Here is a 24718-nt window from a genome sequence, read left to right as displayed (position 1 = left end):
GAATCAGACATCACAATTAACAACAAACCAAAGACAACAGGGATCTCAAGCAATTATCAATCAATTCAAAAATTGAAGAAGGTAACAGACTTCAAATACTACTACTAATGTGAGTATAAAGAAGGGTGGAGGTCACAGCATAAATACAACCTAATGTAGACTGACCGACACCACCAGACTAAGCCACAGCAACACGTGGCCGGGCACAGCTAGTGTACTATAAGATTGCGTGTTCCAAATTACATAGGAAACACGTGAACTCAGTTAATGTCTTTTACTTCTTTTGAAAATTTATAAATGTGGCATTTACATTTCTATATTCTTAAATCTAAACTGTATATTGCTAGACAATGCAAGCTGTGAATAAAAAGATGGATCCACAAAAGACATTGCAAACTATGCAGAACTTCCAGAAAGAAAACATGAAAATGGAAATGACAGAAGAAATGAGTGAGTTAATTAATGTTATATTTTTAATGTTCCCTAGTTCTTTATCGGGTTGCTAAGACTGCAATGTCAAAATCAGGTTAATGGATTTCTGTTTGAATTACTTCTGTTTATATTATTAATTATCTGTGCACAGCTTGTATGTATATCTTCAAATCACCTGTCAACCTGTAGTAACCCCATGCATTTTATAGGGTTTTCCTAAGCAGAACTTCCCAGAGATGGCTTTGCCAGTTTCTTGCTCTGAAATAGGGCTTAAAGCGCCCGATATGCATTGGCTATCTCACATCTAAGTAACTAGAACTGATCCTGTTTAGCTGCCAGGATCAGACAGGATCTGATGCCTTTAGGGCAGGCATGGGCAAACTTCAACCCTCCAGATGTTTTGGACTTCACCTCCCTTAATTCCTACCGGCTGTTAGGAATTGTGGGAGTTGAAGTCCAAAACACCTGGAGGAGGGCCAACGTTTGCCAATGCCTGCTTTAGGTTATTTACTATTTAGGCCCTGTACACAGGTTAGTTTAACTTATCTTGCTTCTAAAATTTAGAGAAGGTAGTTTTTAAGATAAAGTCAGGGGGTGCTGTGGTTTTAGCTATGAATTGGTTTTTATTTAGTTTTCAGGGTTTTAACTATTTATTTCTAATACTGTTCATGTTTAATTACATTTCAGTGTTCGTTTTTTTTTTTTAAAAAATGTATTAGTTTTATTGTGAGACACTTTGAGTCTCTTTTTAGAGGGGAAAAATGTGATATACATAAAGAGTAATAATGATTATGATGTTTCTCTTGGGCTACAATGGCATAAGGAACAGAGAACATATAAATGAACAGTCAAGGAGGGAAATTTCCTAACTGTTATGATTCCTGGATGTGTGAAATTACTTGCAAGTATTCCATTAGAAAATGAACTCTAAATCCCCCAAAGTTCTATAAATTAAGTAAACAACAAAACTATCGTATATTGGGAAATAAATGTTATATTGAGATATAGCTGGCATGGGCAAACTTCAGCTCTCCAGGTGTTTTGGACTTCAACTTCCACAATTCCTAAAAGGCTACCTGCTGTTAGGAATTATGGGAGTTGAAGTTGAAAACACCTGGAGGACCGAAGTTTGCCCATGCCTGAGATATAGGATTACTATTCCTTTATTAATTGACTTCTGAATTTTATTTTATTTTTTTCAAGTCAATGACACCTTGGATGATATCTTCAATGATTCTGATGAAGAACAGGAAAGTCAAGATATTGTGAATCAAGTCCTTGATGAAATTGGAATTGAAATATCTGGAAAGGTATAAATACATTATTTCTCCCTGTCCTTGGGATGGAATCTCCCCGTGCCCTTGAAACATGTTTTTTTTTAGCAGCTCTCCTTTTGTCTGTATGTTTTGTCATCACAAGTGGTATATTTCTTGCTTGTCTCATTTTCTCTCATTTTTCTTTTAAATAGATGGCCAAGGCTCCTTCAGCTGCCAGAGGCATGCCATCTGCATCTACGTCCCAAAGTGCCACAATTTCAGACGAAGAGATTGAGCGGCAGCTCAAAGCCCTGGGAGTAGATTAACCTCATAGTGACATGCAGCCTGCCTTCTACAATCACTCCGGTGTCGGGGCACACATGAACATCCGACACAGGCTTCAATAAAAAAACAAAACCAAATTCCCTTGCAAACCTTGCATAAGCCATTACTGGTGACAGTAAACTCTAAGAATGGTTGGGAAAGCTGTAGTTGCAATAGGTTGAAGAGAATATGAAGTGCATCAGAGATGCAGAATTTGTGTATGTGTACACTTTATCAAATTTGGATCTGCTGGAAACAGGAGCATATGTTACATGTGGTCTAAATATGAATAGGTTACATTCATCATTTTTTTCACCCAAAAAAATCTACATTCAAGAACTTGTTATCTTTTAGGTTTCTGATTTTGCAATAAGTCTTTCAGTTACATCTCAATTTAAGTGCACCTCATTATGACTTTAAATGAAACCTCTTTTTATTTTTTCAGTTGGAAGGTGACAGTTGTTATCTTCAAGTGAAAGACATAAATTATTAGATCTTTCATTAAGCGACTTCTTGGAAAATCTACTCTTTCTTCAGCCTTATGTTTAATTAAATGTACACTTCTAGCATAGTCCAAGATCTTAGTACAAAACTTTTGTCCAGTTAATGGACTCTCTCTGGGTGCAAGGTTGTAGACTCACAGTAGTATGTGCTAGCAAAATTGGTTGCAAGGAGGGTACTAAATAACTCATTGTACTGTAACATAGCTAACTTGAAGAGGAGTCTGTGCCTTTGTGTACATAGTGCTTGATTTCTTTTAACCTTTGAATTGTGAAAGGTGTAACATTAAGCCATTATCTCAATCTACATAGCACTGAAGTTATGTGAACTCCACAGCAGTTGCTGCTCAAACTATGTACATTACTTCCAAAGCAGGAGATAGCATCTTTTTTCTTGGAATAACATTTGTATATACTGCTATGCAGCATTTTTCATTGAATGAGTATTAACTTTGAAAATATATTTCATTGTCCAACGTAGTATTTATGTTCTATGTTAAATCCCGTTCTTACACACTCACTGGGATGGTGAATGTTTTCCTATTTAAGGTTAATGGGTTTACTTGGGTTTGAATTGCTCCTAATTTAGTAAAATAGTTGGTATCAATGTAATATAGGAATATATTCATGTTGTTTGTGTAGCAACATTACTGCAAGATGGGGAAACGTGTTATAGAGCTGACACTAATCATGTAAATGCAAATGACCAAGGAAATAACTGCTGATTGTCACCAAACAGGACAAAGCAATTACTCTGACTGTATCATCTGGCCGTGTTCTCCATTTGAACAGAACATCAACGATATTTGTGAGCCTAGGGACTCATTGTTAAAATAGAATTATGTTCTTTTCTTGATCAAAAAAGGGTCGAAGGAGTCGCCAGTACATATAGAATTGGGTTTTATAATTACATAAAAAGACTTTACATAAGAAGTACCACAGTACTTTGAGTAAGTTTTCCTTTTTACAGATTTTGTAAAAATCAAATAAAAGCATTTTGCTCCTCCGGTGCCATATTCATTTGATAAAGCTATGTATATCACTGGAAGGAAAACAGTTCAGAAGTATCAAGTGATCAAAGAATTACACTGTAGTCTTATACCACTTACCTCAGAAGAAACACCATTGAACTCAGTGGAATTGTGTTTAAAAGAAACATCAAAACTGTCTTTAAAAAATTAAGACAGATATGTATATAATAAATATAATCATTGCTCACCTGTGGTCATATTCTTAAAGTTAACCAAGAATTCAAAAATAAATGAAGCAAAGAATACATGGATTCCTGCAGAAAGTTCTGTGTACATCAACTATGAGTATATAACCCTATTGATCTGTAAATATGTACCGGTATTTTATTTTAAGTTGAAAATACTTGCAAATACTGCTTCGGTTCTGTTCCACTCTCAGAAAATACTTCGTAATTGAAGGATGCTGAAGGTCAGGTCCCATATGGGCGTACCATAATTTTACAACGGGGGACAGTTATGTTGGTTCTTCACATCCGATAGTTTAAAAAGAACTGCAAGAAACTACAGATTCAAAGCAACCAAAACTATTGATCACATTGAGGAGGAGGGAAACTTGTTTTCTTCTGCTCTGGAGACTAGGACATGGAGCAGTGGATTCAAATTATAGGCTAAAAGATTCCACCTAAGCATTAGGAACTTTCTAACAGTAAGAGCTGTTCACCACTGGAATATGCTGCCTTGGAGCATGGAGTCTCATCTGGAGATTTTTAAGCAGAGACCAGATGGCCATCTGTTGGGGGTGCTTTGATTGTGTTTTACTGCCTGGCAGGGGGTTGGACTGGATGGCCCTTGTGGTCTCTTTCAACTCTAAGATTTCTTTCACATTTTGTTCAGTCCTAAAATATGCTAGAAGCTTGGGAACTGGAAAAAGCTTCATAAGCATCCCATGGATCTTTCAGTGCTTTCATTGAAATGTTTCACCTGAAAAACATCCAAATCTATTTTGAAAAAAATATGAATTATCAACCTTTATATTATTAAATGAAATCTACAGGAAAGTGGGCCTCCAGGAACCAATCATTCATCAAAACAGACGATGAGCTACAATGAAGTAAGACTGGTAAAGCTACCTAACTATTTTGTCTATTGAGTGTGAATTTGCAAAAGAAGGTGACTTGGGAGAACTAATTTGTGATTGCAAGGAAGAAGGACAGAAATGCAAAGTTTTAAAGTTCTGCTAATGTTCGCAGCCATAGTCCAATATAAGAAAAAAAAATCAAAAAATTAATGCAATCACTTTATTAATGAATAAACATTTTTAAATGGTTAGCAAACCCGTAGGAGACTCAATTTGACAATATTATACAACAAAGCAAAGGATTTTGACCATGTACATGTAATTTCAGATTGTTTTTTTAAAAAACAAAAAAACAAAAACCATTGTTCTTTCCGTGTATGTATGTTTAACTGAGCAATTTGTGCTTGAAGTATGGCAACCCTAAGACAAGCCCATCTTGGGAGATTTCTTGGCAAGATTTGTTCAGAAAAAGTTTCCTCTGAGGCAGAGTGTGTGACCCTAAGCTGAGTTAGAATTCAAGCCCTGATCTCCAAAAGTCCTAATACAGCATTGAAATCACTATAGCATCCTGGCATGGGGTTTGTGAACCTAAAATGATATGTGAGCATGTCTTGATAGGATGACTAAATAAGGTAGTAGAAGGTGGCTGCATTTCTAATTTCAGATTCTGTATTCCAGTGTCACATTTGAAGATTCATCCACAATCCCATTCTATTTGTAAAAACTTGTGTTAAAGATTCCTGTGCTGGTAGCGGCTGCTTAACAAACATATACAGTATATAACAGATAAAATCCTCCTCTTTTCTCATGATTTTTCTCCCTTACCCATGGAATTTTATTTGGTAAACATTAAATATGATGGCTGTGAAAACACAGGTGCCCTGCAGAAAAAATAATAGTGTGATTTTTGAGACTATTCATGAAACCATTAAAATGAAACCTGAAACATCAAGTTCGTCATATAAATTGGAAAACAGAAACAAATATAATAATTACACTAGGACAAAAGTGGTAAATATGTATGTGTGTGACAAGTTGAAAAATGTATACTCCGGCTAATAAAAATCTAAGAAGCATACATAATATGGTAGACATTTCAAACTGATGGATACCACAGACCACATAACAGAATGAGTATCATATAATTTAATCTAAATACAATTATAAATACCTACTTTTCCTAACCATTCCCAATTCTTTTTTATCAATTGAATAGTATTTTGAAAATATGATTTGAATCTTTTAAATGTACATTCTGTAGCAAAGTGCTTGTTTCAACCGAGTCACAAACTTTTCTGCCGATGCAACCCCACTGAAGATGTGGGGTGCCTATTAAATGGTCTCCTTCCGAAATGTGAATTCAGCTTGCATGATCCTTTGTATCCATTTAGAATAAGTTCTTGAAATGGATACAAACCAGTGGACAGGTAATTGCTGTCTTGTTTCCCAGGTATGACTCAAAGTAGGATAAGCAACACGTCTTATTGGGCCAATTTCCTTTTGGTAATTGCAAGCTCTTAATCCTCACTGAGCTTCTCTAAGCAGAAATAAAAAAGCAAGGGTAGAGTGAAGTATGTAGCTTAAATATGAATTTAAGAAGTACAGATAATGTCTTCACCCTAAGCCTTGCCTACATTAAAAATTATTGGCAATATTTTAACCAGCAGGGGTCTTCACTGTCTTCTAAAGCTCTCTTCATTAGGCCAACAGCTGCTTTAAGCAGCTTTTGAGTTAAGGACCTGTCATCTACAAGAGGTACTCATCAACTGGCAGATAAGCCCGGCCACAGTAGGAGCTGCCATTTGTTTCAGCCGTTGCCCCCGCCTCTTAGAAATCTCTTAATTCTTACAGTCTTTCCTCCCTTCCATGAAATCCCATGCTTGTTAAGAAAAAGACTACACGCTGTACTTTAGCATAGCTACTTCAGTTAATGTCCGTGGCACTAATGGAGTATTGGGATTACAGAACGACAACATAGAGACACAAGCAGAATTCCCTTGTAGTCTTGGGCTTTTAAATCTCCAATTTCTCTTGCTATTGGTTCAGATTGATTAAACTGGAGATTGAAACATGGTATAAATTAAATGGAGTGCTTGTAGACTGTAGGTCTTGACCTATGGTTCAGAGATTTGATTACAGAATCTATGGAGCTTCTGAAATGCATCTCCTGCTTCTGCCAGCTCAGTACAGAGAATGAATTTGTCAATATGGGGAGGAGGAGTAGGTTAACTGTACATACATCCAGGTTCAGCTGTGTTGTATTAAATACTTAAAATTATCATTCATGCTTCTAATACTGTTGCAGAGTGATGAAGCTGCATTGATCTGTTAAACAGGTGAGCCAGTATCTCCAGCTTCTCATCAACTACTCAGCAATATTTCTATTTGCTGAGTTTCCTCTCGCAGGCTTTCAGTTTAAAGGTTTCCTGGGCAGTGGAGGTTTTGTTTTTGTTTTTTGTGTATGTGTCAGGAACAACTTGAGAAACTGCAAGTTGCTTCTGGTGTGAGAGAATTGGCTGTCTGCAAGGATGTTGCCCAGGGGACACCTGGATGTTTTGATGTTTTATCATCCTTGTGGGAGGCTTCTCTCATGTCCCTGAATGAGGAGCTGGAGCTGACAGAAGGAGCTCATCCGTGCTCTCCCTAAATTTGAAATAGCAATCTTAAGGTCAGCAACCCAACCTTCAAGTCAGCAGTCCTGCCAGCACAAGGGTTTAACCGATTGGGCCACTGGGGGCTCCAGTGGGTATCTTTTATGCACTCGGGGAGAACTTTCCAAACATTAGTGTGCCGGCTGTAGTGTGTAGGCATGTCATGTGAATGTAATGAGAAAATCTTGGAAATGTAATTATCTTACAAGTCATACCTTTTAAATATATAAATGAAAGGTTTTATGAGATATGCTGTGTCCACATATATTTCATAATTACATTTTATGTATGTGTCCATACCTCGTGTAAGGGGTTGATTTAAATTCTGGTTTGCTTGCAAAGCTGAATTGCTATGTTGCAAAATGATGCATGTCTAAAAAGCGTGTCACTAACATGAAATCCCTGGAAAGCTCTGCATAGGGGTGTAAAGTTTGTTTGTTGTAGCTGTCAGTACATTGTACTGTGTTTGTCGCTTCAAGTCAGCTCTGAGGCCCCTTCTACACCGCCATTTAAAATCCAGATTATCTGCTTCGAACTGGATCATATGTCAGTGTAGACTCAGGGCCCTTCCACACAACCATATAACTCAGAATATCAAGGAAGAAAATCCCACAATATCTGCTTTGAACTGGGTAATTGAGTCTACACTGCTATATATTCCAGTTCAAAGCAGATAATGTGGATTATCTGCTTTGATAATCTAGATTATATGGCAGTGTAGAAGGGACCTAACTTGTGGTCACCCTCTCATAGGGTTTTCTTGGCACAAGAGATTCTCAATTGGATCTAATGCTGAATGTGTGTAACTTGTCTAATATCACCCAAGGGTTCCCATGGGTGATATTAGACAAGTCACACACTTTCAGCATTGTGAATGCTGGTCTCTTGGACATGTCGAATAGTCGAACCCCTGTCTACTCTTGCTATCATATACATGAATTGATATTTAGTGCCACAAAATTGTTCTTAAGTTCACCCTAACTTCAGAATGAATGAGAAATGTGAAGGAGAGTTGTACTGGTATTCATTGGGCCCTTCCACACAGCCATATTACCCAGAATATCAAGACAGATAATCCACAAAATCTGCTTTGAACTGGGTTATCTGAGTCCACACTGCCACATAACCCAGTTCAAAGCAGACAATGTGGGATTTTAAACAGCTGTGTGGAAGGGGCTGTTGTTCAGTCTTTGTTCTGTTCTAACCATAGAACTATAGTGCTAGAATGTTATCCATATGAGAAAGCTGCCCTTTTTATTTTTGAAAAAAAAGTGCAATCCCTCCTCAATAGCACTGCTATAAAACTCACAAGAAATAAGCTCAAAGACTGGTTAATGCAGTAAAACATAAAGTTTTTATGGTAAAATTGACATTTTTTAAAAGATTAGATGTTCCCCTGTCTCCTGCAATCTGCAGCAAGAGCAAAGAAATACCTGCCTACGCTACAACTAATGGCCCAGTCAACTTCAAATCAAGAAATATATTTCCAGCGTCTGTAAAAAAAAAAAAAAAAAGATAGCTTTGTCCAGCTTCCATATATCTGGTAATACCCTGTTTCCCTGAAAATAAGACATCCCCAGAAAATAAGACCTAGTAGAGGTTTTGCTGAATTGCTAAATATAAGGCCTCCCTCGAAAGTAAGACCTAGTAAAGTTTTTGTTTAGAAGCATGCAGGATCGGTAAATGTACATACCATAGATTGTTGTACATGGAAATAAAGGTAGTAACAAGAAATAATAATAATATAATAATAATAACTTTATTCTTGTATCCCACCTCCATCTCCCAGAAGGGACTCAGGGCAGCTTACACAGGGATAAGCCCAACAACATAAATTTACATACAAACAGAAATTTAAAACAGTAATTTTAAAACAGTATAGCAATAAAATATAATATAGAAATTCTTGAAAGGATTCACAGTTTGATTATGCTGTTTTGTGATGACAACTACTGTACAGTAGATAATAAATTTTCATTTTTAAAAATTCAACCATAAATGTGAATTCTTCTTTGTGGGAAAATAAGACATCCCCTGAAAATAAGACCTAGCACCTCTTTGGGAGCAAAAATTAATATAAGACACTGTCTTATTTTCGGGGAAACAGGGTAGCTAAGTGCTCTAAAGTAATTGTGCTAAGAGCTGCCATATGAAGGTACTATATCTCCTAAGGAAACATGCCATATTTAAAACAAAAGATATTTTTATGATGGAACCTGGGGAACTTCTAAAAGTGATAATTACTACATGCTCTGAGTTTCAAGCTCTTTTAAAATCTGGCTTTTAAACTCACTTTGAAAGGAATTTCTACTGGCACTCTTGATGATCCTTAATAATGGCATTAAAGGTGGTTTGATGTAAACTTGTCTTTACTCTCTTTTCTCTTTGTCTTCGATTGCAAAACCAAACTCTCACCACTTCCTTCTCCAAATTTAGCCCCTCTGCCATCCTCATGATCTCCTGGGATGAAGGCTTGCTTTGTTCTGTAAAATGGCTCTCTAGGGCTTCTTTAGCAGCAATGCTAGGAAGAAGAATACAGTTTTCCATCATATGCTTCAAAGCAATCTCGAGATGCATAGAAATCAAATGCTATTTTATATACAATATTTTCACACATTGATAATACTCTGAGTTAAAACAATATGGAAACTATATTTCCTTTTCACATGTTAAGACTTCTTATGAAATTCAGCTGGTCAAAACCAGACAGAATTACTTGGGGCATTACATTCCCCATACTTGGAGAATGTCCACTCACACCCATTAATGTTCACCAAAAGACAAAGGTAGTAACACCCATTACAAAGAGTTGAAGGAGGCAGATCACCACGTAGTATGTAAAAATAAAGTAACTGTTCTGTCCCCCAGGACGATGGTTTGCCTTACCTATTGGTCGTTTGTTTGTTTTCCCTCCTTTACATTTTGTTTCAGCCTCTGGCTGCAAAAGCCCAGGAAAAGTGGCTTGGAGTCTGCAAGAGCTGGCTGCAGTTTTCTTTGCAATGATTGGTCAAAGAGTACAAAATCTTAGGACTGCCCTTTTTTACCAGGGTCTAGTCTCCATTTTGGAGCCTCATTTTGGCTATAGTCTTCCAACGTGCTGCAGCTGTGCAAGCTAACTGGGACAAATCATCCTCAAAACCAGGCCAATCTAAGCCTATCCAAATTAGATAAGTATTGAATTATACTGATCTGGAATAGGAAATCTAGTTAGAGGAGCAGGGTTATTCCGTCGCTTCTAGAACTAATCTTTGCTGTAAAGATAGGGAAGGAAAGAGTATCTCCTTCTAATATAGACAGCGTGATTAGGGTATAGTGGTTTTATAATCACTTTTGCCTTCTGGAACCAGGGATAATTCTGTAACTAAAACCTATAGAAATTTGTTTCATTTTCTGTAACTTTAAGATCTGTGCCAGGTTTTCAACCTTGTATGAATAAACATCCTTTTTTTTGAAGTTTTCCAGACTCAGTCGTTCAATATTTTTAGGACAGCTTATAGGGATTTGCAGTTCGCCCGGATAAAGGACGGCACATTTCAGCTTTATAGTTTTTTTATTGTCTGGCGGACGGCACAGTAACTCTTCTCTGAAAGCCATTCCATAAAATGGAAAATTGTGCAACATGTTTGGGTGACATTCTTCCTTAGGAAAAAGATGGATTGCCATTTTCTTTGCTGATTGTTCATTTGATAAAGAAAGCTGGAGTATACAATAGTATTCTGCCAAATAAAGCTTGCTTATGCTAAGTTGTCACATATATAGCTTAACAATAGGTAGCACATGCTACATTCAAGTAATAGAGCTGCCACTGCTCACTGATCCAACTAACAGTTCTATATATCTATAGCAGGGATGGAGAACATATAGTTCTTCAGGTGTGGGACTGCAGCTCCCATCATTTTTCACTATTATGTATTCTTGTCTACATTATCCCCACCCTACATGAACTACTGGCTGTTTTCATGATGCACAGCGGCCTCCAGTGCATGGATATTATGGGGCTTCTCAAATAAAGTACCGTATATACTCGAGTATAAGCCAACCTGAATATAAGCCGAGGCACCAAATTTTACCACAAAAAAACCTGGGAAAATGTATTGACTTGAATATACGATGAGGGTGGGAAATACAGCAACTACTGGTACATTTCAAAAATAAAAATAGATACCAATAAAATTACATTTATTGAGGCATTAGTAGGTTAAATGTTTTTGAATATTTACATAAAACTGTAATTTAGAAACCTCCTTTTTGATATAATGGTAAGGCTTTTTGACATGTGGTGTGCAACCAATAGCTACAAACCTAGCAACAATTTTTTTTAAAAAAGGTATGTTAATCTAATATAAGAATGACAACAGCAAAAAAGACCCTACATCTCTTAAGGATTTTTAAAGATTGTTTCAATAGGAAAACAATTAAAGAACAAACATTCATTTAAGCCTGTCTTATCACAGTCCCTAAGAGATATAGGATATTTTAAACATATATATCAATATGAATTAACACAAAGCACAGGTCCTTCATACAGAGCAACACCCTAAGACAAACAGAGTGAAATGTACCAGATTTCCTCCTATAGGTGTAATCAATAATTTTGACCACAAGAGGACAGTATTATACCTTATGCTTGACATAAAAGTAGCACCTCCAATATTGTTTCTGATGAAAATCTCTTGATTTCGTCCCTACTTCATATTTTCTTTTTAGAGAATTTTTGTGGGTATAAGTGGTAGACCAAACGCCTGCTATTTTGTTTATTTGTCAAGCTGAGTAAACCTAATGTGAGGTTATGATACTCCACATTTCATAACATTGTAAATAAAAAGTTTTGGATTATAGAAATTCATTTTATTATTTCTGGTGTTCCTGAAAGCAAGAAGGTTTTGACAATGGACTGAAGTGTCTCAGTCCCCTTCTGCACAGCTGTATAAAATCCACATTGAACTGGATTATATGGTGGTGTGGATTCAGATAACCCAGTTCAAAGCAGATATTGTGGATTATCTGCCTTGATATTCTGGGTTATATGGCTGTGTGGAAGGGCCCTATGAAAGTGTTGGATTCAAGTTCATTGGTGGTATCTAAACAGAGGTGGCATTTAAACAGAGATGAGCACTTTCAGGATATGTTAGCTGTGGATTCCTAAACTGGCAGTGAAATTCATAGAATCACACCATCCCAGAGCTTCACACTCTTGAATAATAGAATGTTTGACATTTTTTCTTCTCTGTGGTTCTTTGATTTCTGTGTCCCAGAGAACAGTCAAATGCCTGGCCACAGGAGCAAAATGACCTCCTGCTGTTTTTGTTGCATAGCAATAGGTATACCCAACCAATTATAGAGGTAATATCCTGGCGAGTAGCCATTTGTCTAATCCTCCTTAAAAAATATTCAAGTTGATAACCATCACTACACTTAAAACTTAAGCAATAGCAGAGGAAGTACATTTAAGAATAGAATGAAAACTTTCAGTCTGCTTGCTGGACAGGTTGCAGCACAAACCAGTTGGTGAAAATATTATTTAGTGCATTTGTGAAAAAATGTTCAACATGCTGCAAACAGTCTGCTCCAAAATTTAATGGAATCATTTTTACCTAATAGTTGTCCTTCGCTTTCTCTTCCGTTCATTTACTCCAACCTTTTCACTGTATAAAGCTAAAGAATAAAACATTTTGAAAAACATTTTGAAAGTTTTGCCAGAAGTGAATTGTAAAATGGACACCATCTATAAACTATTGCTGTTTTATTTATCTGCACTGAATTAAATATACAAGATGAAGAAACCATGGTAAATATCTTCAGTTCACGGGATCCTTACAAAATACTGTAGTACAACGAACACATGAACTTGTAAAAATGCAAACTAAAGAATATTATGTGAGTGTACATACATGTGCACACATGATGTACCAAAATGTATATAGACTAAGCGATAATAGTAGCTATGGTGATTATTTGAAGGTTCAGTAAATGCATTTATATATTAAAGAATAAATATTATAATAACAATGTAATCAGAGTTAAATTCTATCTTAAATTACTATTTTAATTAAGAAGTTTAAATCCCTGTACAGTAAATGCATTGCTCACATTGTTGAAGCACATAGTTGCAAACCTTATTTACTCTTACAATTTCATGATACCTCTCTATTAATTAATTAATTAATATGCCGCTCTTCTCCCCCAGGTGGAGCTTTAATCCTGTTAAGGGTACATACATTTATGGGAGGACATCCCCCAACTTCTCTCCTATTTCTTTGTTTGTTTGTCTGTCTGTCGATCGATCTATCCATCTTCTGTCTAGATATAGCTGTGCAATGTATAATGTTCCCCAAAGTCAATTTGTCAGAATATTATAATCTTGTAAAATTGCATCCAAAGTGTACAGCACCGTACTAAAGGTGAGGAAATCCTTACCTTAAACCTGCCATACTGAATGCTAACAAAAGCAAGAAAGAATGCTAGCATAGTAGCCATCTCCCCAATGTCCCCTATTCTTTTCATAGTCCAATGCAAATGCCACCATAATAGGTACCTCAGGAGGGCATACATATGGACATCTATATACACTTCAAGTGTATTATACTTTTGGTGATCATAATGACTGTACATGGTGGCCACATAAACAGACTTTTTGAGGAGATGTTGGTTGTCACTTAGAACAATATGGTATTCACAACTTTTACAACTCTCTCTGTGCCTCATGTACAGCATATCTCTGGGACAATATGTTTTGATTCCATCATCTATGGACTGGAATTATGGTTTTGTCATGGTTAATATTTTATGTAGTCTAATGTAGACTTTTGATTAGTCTAACATTAGGTCAGTATAGTCTATCAGAACAATCCAAAGGGGCTAGCCTAAGAGGCCCATACTTTTTGCAAATGTTCAATGCCCCACTATCATTTTTATATCCAAATAACTAGAAGTTCTCCCTTAAACAGAATCATGAATTCTACTATACCTCCCACTTGTTCTGCTTCCTCCAGCCATTTTGTTAGAATTGATTTGAGTTTGCATGCATTCTTGAAACTGAGCTGCAAGTTTTCGAATCGGCAAATAGTTGTCTGACTGAATTCAGAACCATGTACAGCAGCCAGAGCTTCTCCCACATTCGTCTGTGTATAACCTGCATAAGGAAAACAATTAAAGCCTTCTAAAACCAGGAATTCTGCAATCTGTCTTTAATATTTGAATGCACTCCCCACTACATTTTCCATTTTACAACATTTTCCTTTCGCAGGAGTGCCTTCTGGTTGAACTTGGGGTATGTGGCCAGTGTATATGAGCCCTAAGACAATGGATAAGGTAAAAGTAAAGATTTTCCCTGACGTTAAGTCCAGTCATGTCTGACTCTGGGGGTTGGTGCTCATCTCCATTTCTAAGCCAAAGAGCCGACGTTATCCGGAGACCGCTCCAAGGTCATGTGGCCGGCATGACTGTATGGAGCGCTGTTACCTTCCCGCCAGAGCGGTACCTATTGATCTGCTCACATTGGCATGTTATCAAACTGCTAGGTTGGCAGAAGCTGGAGCTAACAGTGGCCGCTCACTCCGCTCCCGGGATTTGAACCTGGGACCTTTTGGTCTGCAAGTTCAGCAGCTCAGTGCTTTAACACACTTTGCCACCGGGGCTCCAAGGCAATGGATACCAGGGTTCAAATCCCAGCTTAGCCATGGAAACCACTGGGTGACTTTGAAAGTAAGATTCTCTCAGCATCATAGAAAAGCAAAGGCAACCCCTCTCTCAACAAACCTTGCCAAGAAAACCCTGTGACAGGTTCATAGAATCATAGAGTTGAAAGAGACCTCGTGAGCCATCCAGTACAATCCCCTGCCAAGAAGCAGGAAAATCACATTCAAAGCACCCCCAACAGATGACCATTCAGACTCGGCTTAAAAGCCTCCAAAGAAGGAGCCTCCACCACACTCCGGGGCAGAGAGTTCCACTGCCGAACAGCTCATACAGTGAGGAAGTTCTTCACTTTAGGGTTGCCATAGTTTGGAAGCACCTTGAAGGCACACAACAACAACAACAAGAACAACAACAGTTTAGAAAAGCTGCAATCCTGTGAATTGTTGTAGCTATGTTGAGAAGAACATGGTGGCTGTGGTAAAATGGCCACAGGCACCATGGGAATGGAAGTATGGTTGTGTAAGAAGTGGTCAGGAGAGAAAGCTGGCCTGCTCACAAAAAGGGAGCAGCTCTCTCCCTCAATAGGGATCCTTTCTGTCCCTTCACCACAACTGCACATTGCATCAAAAAATGACCCACACTGGCTATGCCTACATAAATCACCAAGAATATGCTGGCTAAAAATTATTTCAACTATAAAGCTAAAAAGTAAGCTTGAAACATATCACTACATTCCTTGCTAAATATGCTGAAATTAATAATTTACCTCGTGAAAACATATTCCCATGCACGACTTATAAATATATACCACTAATAAATATTTATGAATGGTATTGTTAGATAAGCCATTGTTATGATAGGTAAGGTATGTATTATGATCTATCCAGCTGAAATATTGCATCCTATCACATCATGATGTTAGCTCAAGAAGTGATTGCACTGATGATTATTAATAATTTATTTAGCACTATTGATGACTGCACTGATGATTATTAATAATTTATTTAGCACCATTGATGTATTCTCATGCATTCTTGAAAAGTTCAGTTTGGAATGTCCCTGCATAGTATTGTATTACTGAGATGCAATGGAGGCATCATTATTGTCATCACCATATCAGCCAACATGGTGTACTATCTTAATCAAAGCTGAAGATGTTAAATGAACATCCTTAGCTAAGTGATTCACATACCCAGTTTAATTCTTCTCAGTTTGAAATCATTGGCAAACTTTTCAAGTTCCCTGATTTCTGGAGAGTCCATGTCTATCGGTTCTTCAATGACCTTGTTCTTCTTGCGGAATTCTTGCTTAAAATCAGTGGAGGTTGGATCCTCTCCAAGGATGGATGGGTGCATGGGAGCGAAGCTGTGGCCTAGAGCACATGAACTTGCACTTAGTGCATGGTCAGGAAATTTATAAAGACATGGAGTGAGGCTACCTGTCAGAAAACAAAACAAACACAGAGATTCCTCCTCAGTAAAACACCTTTTTCTAGGTGTAAACAGCACCTTCCCTGCAGCAAAATTCCTCAAAATTAGATGAAGATGAAGCTATGAATGTAACAACACACTCATAATTTTGAGTGCACTGTTGTAAGCACCTTAGTTGAATTATGTTTCATAGAAATAATACATATAAGTTAGTGAGTAAAAGGGACTGACTTGCCTTGTAAAGTGCCAACTCCATTCACAACATTGGGATGGGTCATACTGCAGGTCTGCAAGATACGGCTTTGAGAGAGACTTGCTGCCAGCATATCTGGAGCTGCTGGCTTGATACCTATTATAGAAATAGAGCAGCAAAGAAGAGGCTATAGGAATATCAATTTGTAGATGAAAATACCACCACACCTTCAGTCTGGTGGAACTATTAGATGAGGAATATTTATGAAACACTAAAATACATTTGCACGATTACTAAATAACTGTTTGGTTGTAATTAAAAATAAAACAAGTATGAATAATGAGAGTCATCTAGTATCTCAAAAGCATTTGAATGAGGGGAAAATCATCCACCGTGTTTTGTAAGGAGGAGCCATTAGTGATAATAATACTTAGCAAGGATAAAGAGTTAATTATTGTAAGAGCAAACAACTTACTGCAAAACAAACAGAAACACATTCTTCAATCTGGTATTTCAGCAATGGCAGTAATCGGAAATAAGAAAACTACATTATATGGTGTTTACTATTTTGCATCAAACAGTGTAATGTAATGATTAGAACAGTCTCCCTTTTCCTGACAGGTTCCAGATGTATGTGTGTACTACAATGCCTATCAGTCCTTCCAGTATACCAATTGTCCTGCTGATGGGATTTATTATCTAAAACATCTGGAGAGTGCCAGAATGGAAAAGTCTGGCTAAAAGAGTTGGACTGTTCTTTAGAAATTTTGTTTCACACTCTCAACCATGAAGCCTGTTGCATGTCACTCTTTTTCTGCCTCATCACTTCATACAGCAGTTGTGGAGAAGAGAAATTATGTTTTGATATCTTGAAGGAAAGATAAGATCTCAGTACATGAATAAAATATAATACTTATTTTCCTTCTGCTAGTCATAGGAAGATGAAGAATTTTAAAAGGGATCAATGGAAATCTTATTTAATACATTTTATGGCTGCTGAAATTTTATCTAGTATTTATTGCTTATCTTTCATATGTGAATTAAAAGGAAGCATGGATTCCAACTACAGGAATAAAGATTCCACCTAAGAACTAAGGACAAGGTATTCACAACAAGAGCTATTTGATAGTGGAATATGCTGCCTTAGAGTGTGGTGGAGTCACCTTCTCTGCAGCTTTTTAAACAGAGTCTGGATGGCCATCAGTCAGGGTGCTTTGATTGTGTATTCCTGTATTGCAAGAGGTTGGACTGTAATTGTGGTCTCTTCCAACTCTATGGTTTTATGTTTCAGGAACTGAGACACTGAAGTTCTAGGTAGTTTGACTTCTTCCCTAATCACATCATACTAAACTGGCTGTTGTGGCTCAGCCATCATGGGCCAGGTTACATCGAGAGTTGGAGTCAGAAACAGATGAGGCAGTGGAATTCAAAGACATTCCTGCTCAGAACTAAGGCCCTATGGCCTTGCAGGTGCCAGAAATCATAGATCCGCTAATTGGCAAACATTCCGAATTCTCTCCAGCGTTAACCACACCAGATGGTACAGACTTGGGGAAGAATGGAAGTTTTAATCGGAGAGATTTTGTTACTCAAGATAGAAGTAGAAAACAAGGATTGAGCAGAAGTCAAAGACTCGCTCTCAAACTAGATAATGATTAGTTTTTCCCATGAAAACTTAGTGAGCCCTGTACTCCCTAATTCTTACAGACTTGGGATTCTGTTAAAAGTACTCTGCACTGTATTTTCATTGTGGTGTCAACATTGCTTTTCCACAGAAGAGGTTCCAGTTTCCAGCTCCTTGCCTTCTGAATCCGTGCCGAGTTTCCAGTTCCAGGGGAGCTACACCGAGCCGCGACTCCCAAGTAGACCTTGCCTTGTTACCACAACTTCCTTGTTCCTGAATCAAGATTGACTTCGCTTTGTTTACCTTGCTTCTTTGACTTTGCTGCGGGACTTGTCAAGCGGATTTGCAGTGCTTGTTTTCCACTATTGTTTCATGGACAAATTTTGATATTTAAGGGAAGCTATTGAGCTTCACTTGTGGATTACAAATTGGACATTGATGAACTCTTTCTGAATTGCAGTAGACTATATATTATGGACTATTTCTTACTTTGACTTTCCACCTTAAATGCGCATAGACCTATATATTTACTCTGCTTCAATAAACAGCTTGTGTGTTATATTGGCTCCTGCCTGGTTTTCGAGAGTGCTCGCACTACCTTGGGATTCAACACTGACATAGATTCAACACTATAATTGGATAAATTGCATCTGGTTGTTTGGCATGAAAAATGGAATGTTCTGCACAATAAACATTATTTTCTGCACAGAAAAAAATATTTCTGCATATTAATAGTATCTTCTGTGCAACAAATGCTGAAATCTTGTTTTGTACAAAACAACTACATACAAATTTTGTGCAAAATAAATCCCTCAAATTGTTGAAGGCTTCTGTAGCCAGAATCACTGGGGGTCTGTGAGTTTTCTGGGCTGTATGGCCATGTTCCAGAAGCATTCTCTCCTGACGTTTCACCAACATTTATGCCAGACATCCTCAGAGGTTATAAAGTCTTTACAACTTTTGAGAATGCCTGGCATAGATGTGGGCAAAACGTCAGGAGAGAATGCTTCTGAAACATGGCCATGCAGCCCAGAAAACTCACAGCAACCCAATTCCTCAAATTCCTCATTTTCAGTACAGAAAATATTTTTTGCATAAAACATTTATGTGTGGAAAATACAACTGCTATTTTATTTACAAAAGAGACACATGCAGTTTTTTGTAGGATAAGCCCTAAGCTGAAAAGATTCTTATTCATCCAGGATTTTTCTCACTTGGGTTATCCTTCAATCCCTATCAGCATTTTCTCTTCACATCTATGTACATAATAATGATTGAACAATAAAGAATAGAAACAACATTACAAATAATTACAAATAATTGAATTAACTTTTCTTGTAACTTGGAAAAGATGAAGTTACATTTCGAAAGTGGAGAGGACATTACTGGTGTAATGAGCAACATCTTCTATTTAATCTTAAAGAAGCATTTTATGGCATTATTGGATGCAATCTGGAAGAGATTCTTCCAATTTTGTGCTGGTTTTAATCCCACACCTTTTTTAACTCAAGGGGAAATGTGGTAAAATGTAACTAACAACAAACAGTACAGTGAAATGTTGTTGCTTTTAAAAACAACTGCATTACTTTTGGAGACACCTTTAGGAGTAAAGGAAATAACTACTTTGTAAAAGTAATGTTCCGAGCTCTGGTGCAAAGAACAAAAAAAGGCAAAACCTATATAATTCATTATATAGATATTGAAGAAACTAGAAACATACAGGAATTGTGATATAATTATTTTCCATTTCTATTGCTAGTTTATGCTAAGCAGGATAGCAGGACTATTTTGGGAAATGCCCCTTAAAAACAACTTTTCTAGGCTCTGCAAAAGGCATCAAGATAAAGATTTACTCTCACTCTGGCATGTTTATATTTAAGAGCCCAGAATCAGTTTTTGTAACAGATCTTGGCAATTGTCACAGTAAGCCACCACTGAAATTAACTCCCTAATGGGATAACCTTTCATGATTTGTCTTGGCTCACAACAAATCAATTGCGAGCAATAAAGAAAGCAGTTCTTACCTGCCATCACCCCATATGCAGCCTGTTGGTTTCCATAATGGCAGGAAGGGACAGAATAATGCAGACCTGCTTGACCATTTCCCCAAATTGTCATGGCAGAGCATGTGCAGGAACATTAAAAAGTTGGGATCAAACACAAAACAAATGAGACTGGTTAGAAAATGTATGAGGACTTTAGATGCCACCTTTCCATCAATTCCTGTCTGGAATTTGTCTTGAATTTGCAAACTGCCTATTCAACAAAATGTTAAGAATTTGAGTCAATTTAATCTATACACGAGACAAAGAAATCATCCATTTTCAGATTTCAGCTCAAATTCAGATTTACTATGCTAGAACAAAGCTGTAACAAATAAATTGGGTGAAAGCCCGGAAAATATGGGCTACGTCTGAACTGGACAGATGCTGGGGCCATCAACAGAGCACTTTGCCACATGTTGAACTATGAATGGATCCGTTCATCCCATATTTTCAATGCCAGTTTGGTCTAGGGAACTGGCTCTCCTCTTGGCTTCTATGATCATGAACATCATCTGTAGCTATTTTCACTTTATTGTATAGCATATCATTTAACATTTGTTTCCCTCCACATCAAATATGTAACATAGTGTAGGTCTGTGCAGCAGAGCAAATACTAGCATTATTAGATTGAGAGGCGGGTGTCCCATATTGGTGTGTTGGAATTGAAACCACTTGAAGTTTTGAGGCACTATAAAATTAAAAGGTTTTATTTGGCATAGGATTTTACAGCATTCAGTTTACAAGCTGCCATCCATTTGCTAGATAAAACTGGTTAGACTTTATTCTTTTTTGTCAGTTACTATAATAACTGCTATTGCCTACCTCTCATTTGGACTTATTGGCTTGAACTCAAACTGTTGGCAAATTCCCTGCTGGTATTTTGGGTCAAGGCTTTTGATATATATATATTACAAGGGTGTGGCCTCACTAATCATATAGTTAAAGTGCTGACTGTACTGGACTGACTATTGAGTAATGGTGGACAGGTTGAGAGTGTGTTTTATACTACCAGTTGCGCATTGCTTATTCAGAATTCCAAAATCCAAAATAATAAAAAAATCCAAACTTGTCCACATGAGTGGCTGAGACAGTGACACCTTTGCTTTCTGATGGTTCAATGTACACTTTTATGCTTTATGTATAAAATTATTTAAAATATTGTATTCAGGCTATGAGTATAAGGTGTATATGAAACATAAATTGTTATATGGATAAAGTTGGAGGATATTGGACGAACGGATTTTAAACACGTTTTATGTTTTATATTTTATACTGTATTTAATTGGTTGTATATTTTATATGTTGTTGTTTTTAATAATGTATCGGCATTGAATTGTTGCCAATTGTACGCCGCCCTGAGTCCCTCCGGGTGAGAAGGGCGGGATAGAAATATTTGAAATAAAATAAATAAATAAATAAATAAATAAATTTCATTTTTGGACTTGTGTCCCATCTCCTAAATTTCTCATTATCTGCATTTATGCAAATGCAGGAATTCCAAATTTAAAAAAATAATTAGTGATTGCTTGTCAAGACTGAGGGCACATTTGCATAAGCACTATACTCTGGAGTGGGCAAGAATTAGCTCCGTGGTGTTTACATTATGCACAGAGCCATCTGATGTGCGGGACAGTCATTTAATGCAGTTGTGTCCCATATTAGGCAAAGACAGGGAATGCTCAGGAGCGTTCTCACATTTGTGTGTGAACAGTGGGGGCGAGTGATTTAGAACCAGCTTTGTTCACACACCTCAGTGCTGTTATGCTGCTTTCCCCATGCTTCGCAGGAGAGGGCGGGGGAATCACCCTCCTTCTTTCCCCAGCTCCTCTCCAAGGCACACAAACATAATTGCTTACATCGGTAAAGGCGCCAAACCTCTCTGGAGCACTGCGGCCACTGCTAAAAGGTAAAGGTTTCCCCTGACATTAAGTCCAGTCATGTCTGACTCTGGGGGTTGGTGCTCATCTCCATTTCTAAGCCGAAGAGCTGCCGTTGTCCGTAGACACCCCCAAGGTCATGTGGCCGGCATGACTGCATGGAGCGCTGTTACCTTCCTGCCAGAGTGGTACCTATTAATCTAGTCACATTTGCATGTTTTCGAACTGCTAGGTTGGCAGGAGCTGGAGCTAACAGAGGGCGCTCACTCCGCTCCCGGGGTTTGAACCTGGGACCTTTTGGTCTCCAGCTCAGTGCTTTAACGCACTTTGCCACTGGGGCTCAGAAGCATGCTTCTGGAACATGGCCATACATATACAACAACCAAATGGAGAAAACCTTTTCATTTCTATTCTTTTCTGTCAATAACCAGAATAATCTCTTCTTTGCTCCTTATATTTTTCTTTCCCCCCCCTACTATTTATTCCTTTTGAAATCTGTAACTTTATAATACTTATATAAAGAAGAAGAAAATAAATTACAGTGTGCAAAACCATTTTTGATTTTCTTTCAGTCATGGATCTCTGCTTTAAAAAAGAAATAAAGGATATTTCTGAAAGGTTTCTCTTTCACATTAAATTAAAATCTCAGCACAATACCCGGCTCCCTTCTTCACCTCTTTTGAATTAATAAATGAGTTTTCTGCTGTGTGACTGCAAAAGTTTTGAGTTAATGATCTTTGAAGCAGATGAGCATAGTACAATATACTTTCAGGGTCATTCACTGTAATACCTGTCTTGATATTTCTCTAAAATTAAAAAAAAAAATTCATAAAAGTCTCAACCAAAGAGATTTCTTGGGTCAGACCTCTCAATTTATTACTTACCTAGTCTTTCCTGTATATTGTATTGTTAAAATATGATTGGTAGGAAATACTAGGGAGTGGAATTCTAGTGCTTCATCTCCAAATATCATAAGGGACTGAGTCAATGTTTTTGTAAATCTCATTGATTTTATGGTTCTTGTCTAATTGGGAGTAGCAACTGGACTTAAAGTGACGTGAGTAGTGATTAGAAATGTTGGACTACAACTCCACAGTCTCACCACAACTATTTCTGAAACTTTTAATCCCAAACTTGATTTTTACGAGTTTTGCATGGAAATCTGAGAGTTTTGGAAACAATTCAGAAAGGTAAAGGTAAAGGTTTCCCCTGATGTTAAGTCCAGTCATGTCTGACTCTGGGAGTTGGTGCTCATCTCCATTTCTAAGCCGAAGAGCCGGCGTTGTCCGTAGACACCTCCAAGGTCATGTGGCCGGCATGACTGCATGGAGCGCTGTTACCTTCCCGCTGGAACGGTACCTATTGATCTACTGACATTGGCATGTTTTCGAACTGCTAGGTTGGCAGAAGCTGGAGCTAACAGCGGCCGCTCACTCCGCTCCCGGGATTTGAACCTGGGACCTTTTGGTCTGCAAGTTCAGCAGCTCAGTGCTTTAACACACTTCGCCATCGGGGCTCCTCTCCAGAAAGGTAGGCATTAACAAAAACAATGGCCAAGCATGCACTTTTAACAACTATTTCATATCCTTTACTCTTTAGGAAGAGAAGACCAGGACTAATTGAACACGCTCCTGGAAACCTCAGAAAAAGACCTCATCAGACACCTTTGGTGGTTTCTAAGGTTATAAGTATCTCAAAATGACTCATTTATTCAGACTGAGAATGAAGAATACCCATTCACTGGTTGCATACCACAGCATTTCCACTGCCTGATGCCACTACCCAGATAATTACTACCAGTAGTTTACATGGGAGGCTTACAGTTTTGGTTTTTAATACATAAAGAAAAAAAACAGAATTATGGAATAAATCATATGACATTATCCCTCCCAGTATTAATTGAGAAAAGAAAAATGATAATGTGAAAGAAAGTCAAGAGCCTTACCCCGCATTCACCCATAGAGCAACCCTGGCTCCTATTTCTATCCACGTCTAATAGTTTTGTATCAGGGTTTGTCTGATAAGCCACAATGGCTTATGGTCTAATGCACAAGGTGCCAGAGTACTCCATTGCACCATGGCAAGATGATTGTGGGATGGAGCACTCTTGCTTGCTTAGACAAAGGGACACTTGTGCATACTCATCTACCAACCTATTCAGAAAGGCCTTGCTCCTTGTTTATTTGTTTGTTTATTTATTTATTTATGACATTTATACTCTGCCTCTCTCAACCCCGGAGGGGACTCCTTGTCCTGCAAGTGTCAGAAATACAATTGGTTAACATTCCCAGACCTCTAGGATTGGTTCTTAGGCCCTCTTCTTTGGTTCTCAGGTCATGGGGAAATAATCTCAGGAGAGTACTGCCTGTGCTTGTGTATTTCCTTATTGGTCAGAGATGGCCTTTTTATTTGAATTGCAACCATGGCTGATACTTATCTATTGTGCTAGATTGCATCGCCACAGTGTCCTTTGTGACATCACTATTACAACATCACCCCATGATTTCACAGGGCTTCCTTAGGTCTCAGGAATAATCTGAAGACCTGGGGGTAATCATGACCTGGCAATCTCAGGATAAAAGTTGAACAGAGCTTCATCCACTAGACTGTTGATGCCATCTCTCCACCCATCCTTTTGTACTGACATCCCTTTGGGTGTTGAGTCTGCAGCTTATACATTTTTAATATAAATGAAATAA

At 37.7% G+C, this 24718-nt stretch overlaps 2 protein-coding genes across 4 annotated transcripts in view; one reads left to right on the top strand and one right to left on the bottom strand.

Moving 5' to 3' along the window:
* chmp2b (charged multivesicular body protein 2B) overlaps window positions 1-3528 on the top strand; it is a 32925-nt gene extending 29397 nt beyond the window's left edge. For both annotated transcript variants that reach the window (XM_062974971.1, XM_003219125.4), the window contains exons 4-6: window positions 348-450; window positions 1636-1742; window positions 1901-3528. In XM_062974971.1, coding sequence (XP_062831041.1) covers window positions 348-450; window positions 1636-1742; window positions 1901-2014 — 324 coding nt within the window. In that variant the 3' untranslated portion in view covers window positions 2015-3528. The remainder of the gene's footprint in view (window positions 1-347; window positions 451-1635; window positions 1743-1900) is intronic.
* A 5223-nt stretch (window positions 3529-8751) lies between these two features.
* Window positions 8752-24425, bottom strand: pou1f1 (POU class 1 homeobox 1). Of its 2 annotated transcripts, XM_062974969.1 has the most exons (7): window positions 23965-24425; window positions 20122-20187; window positions 16512-16629; window positions 16043-16284; window positions 14180-14344; window positions 12807-12867; window positions 8752-9733 (listed from the first exon to the last, which is right to left on the bottom strand). In XM_062974969.1, the coding sequence occupies exons 1-7, from the start codon at window positions 23969-23971 to the stop codon at window positions 9520-9522; spliced, it is 873 nt and encodes a 290-aa protein (XP_062831039.1). In that variant the 5' UTR covers window positions 23972-24425; the 3' UTR covers window positions 8752-9519. The 2 variants fall into 2 exon arrangements, with proteins under 2 accessions (XP_062831039.1, XP_062831038.1); XM_062974968.1 differs by lacking the exon at window positions 23965-24425 and having other exon boundaries at window positions 20122-20323.
* Window positions 24426-24718: the final 293 nt, after the last annotated feature.

Source organism: Anolis carolinensis, chromosome 3 (genome assembly GCF_035594765.1).
Source record: "Anolis carolinensis isolate JA03-04 chromosome 3, rAnoCar3.1.pri, whole genome shotgun sequence".
In the NCBI taxonomy this organism is placed as follows: Eukaryota; Metazoa; Chordata; class Lepidosauria; order Squamata; family Dactyloidae; genus Anolis; species Anolis carolinensis.
Note: the sequence above shows the minus strand (reverse complement) of the source record. Positions and strands in the feature narration are given on the sequence as shown.

What these genes read in the sequence shown, in the direction of transcription:
- pou1f1 (XM_062974968.1), bottom strand. Translation starts at nt 20,215, where the DNA reads ATGACAATTTGGGGAAATGGTCAAGCAGGTCTGCATTATTCTGTCCCT. An exon ending in GTTGGCACTTTACAAGGCAA is followed by an intron (nt 16,285 to 16,511) that starts GTCAGTCCCTTT and finishes TCTGACAGGTAG; the next exon opens with CCTCACTCCATGTCTTTATA. An exon ending in AAGCGAAGGACAACTATTAG is followed by an intron (nt 9,734 to 12,806) that starts GTAAAAATGATT and finishes TCTTCTTCCTAG; the next exon opens with CATTGCTGCTAAAGAAGCCC.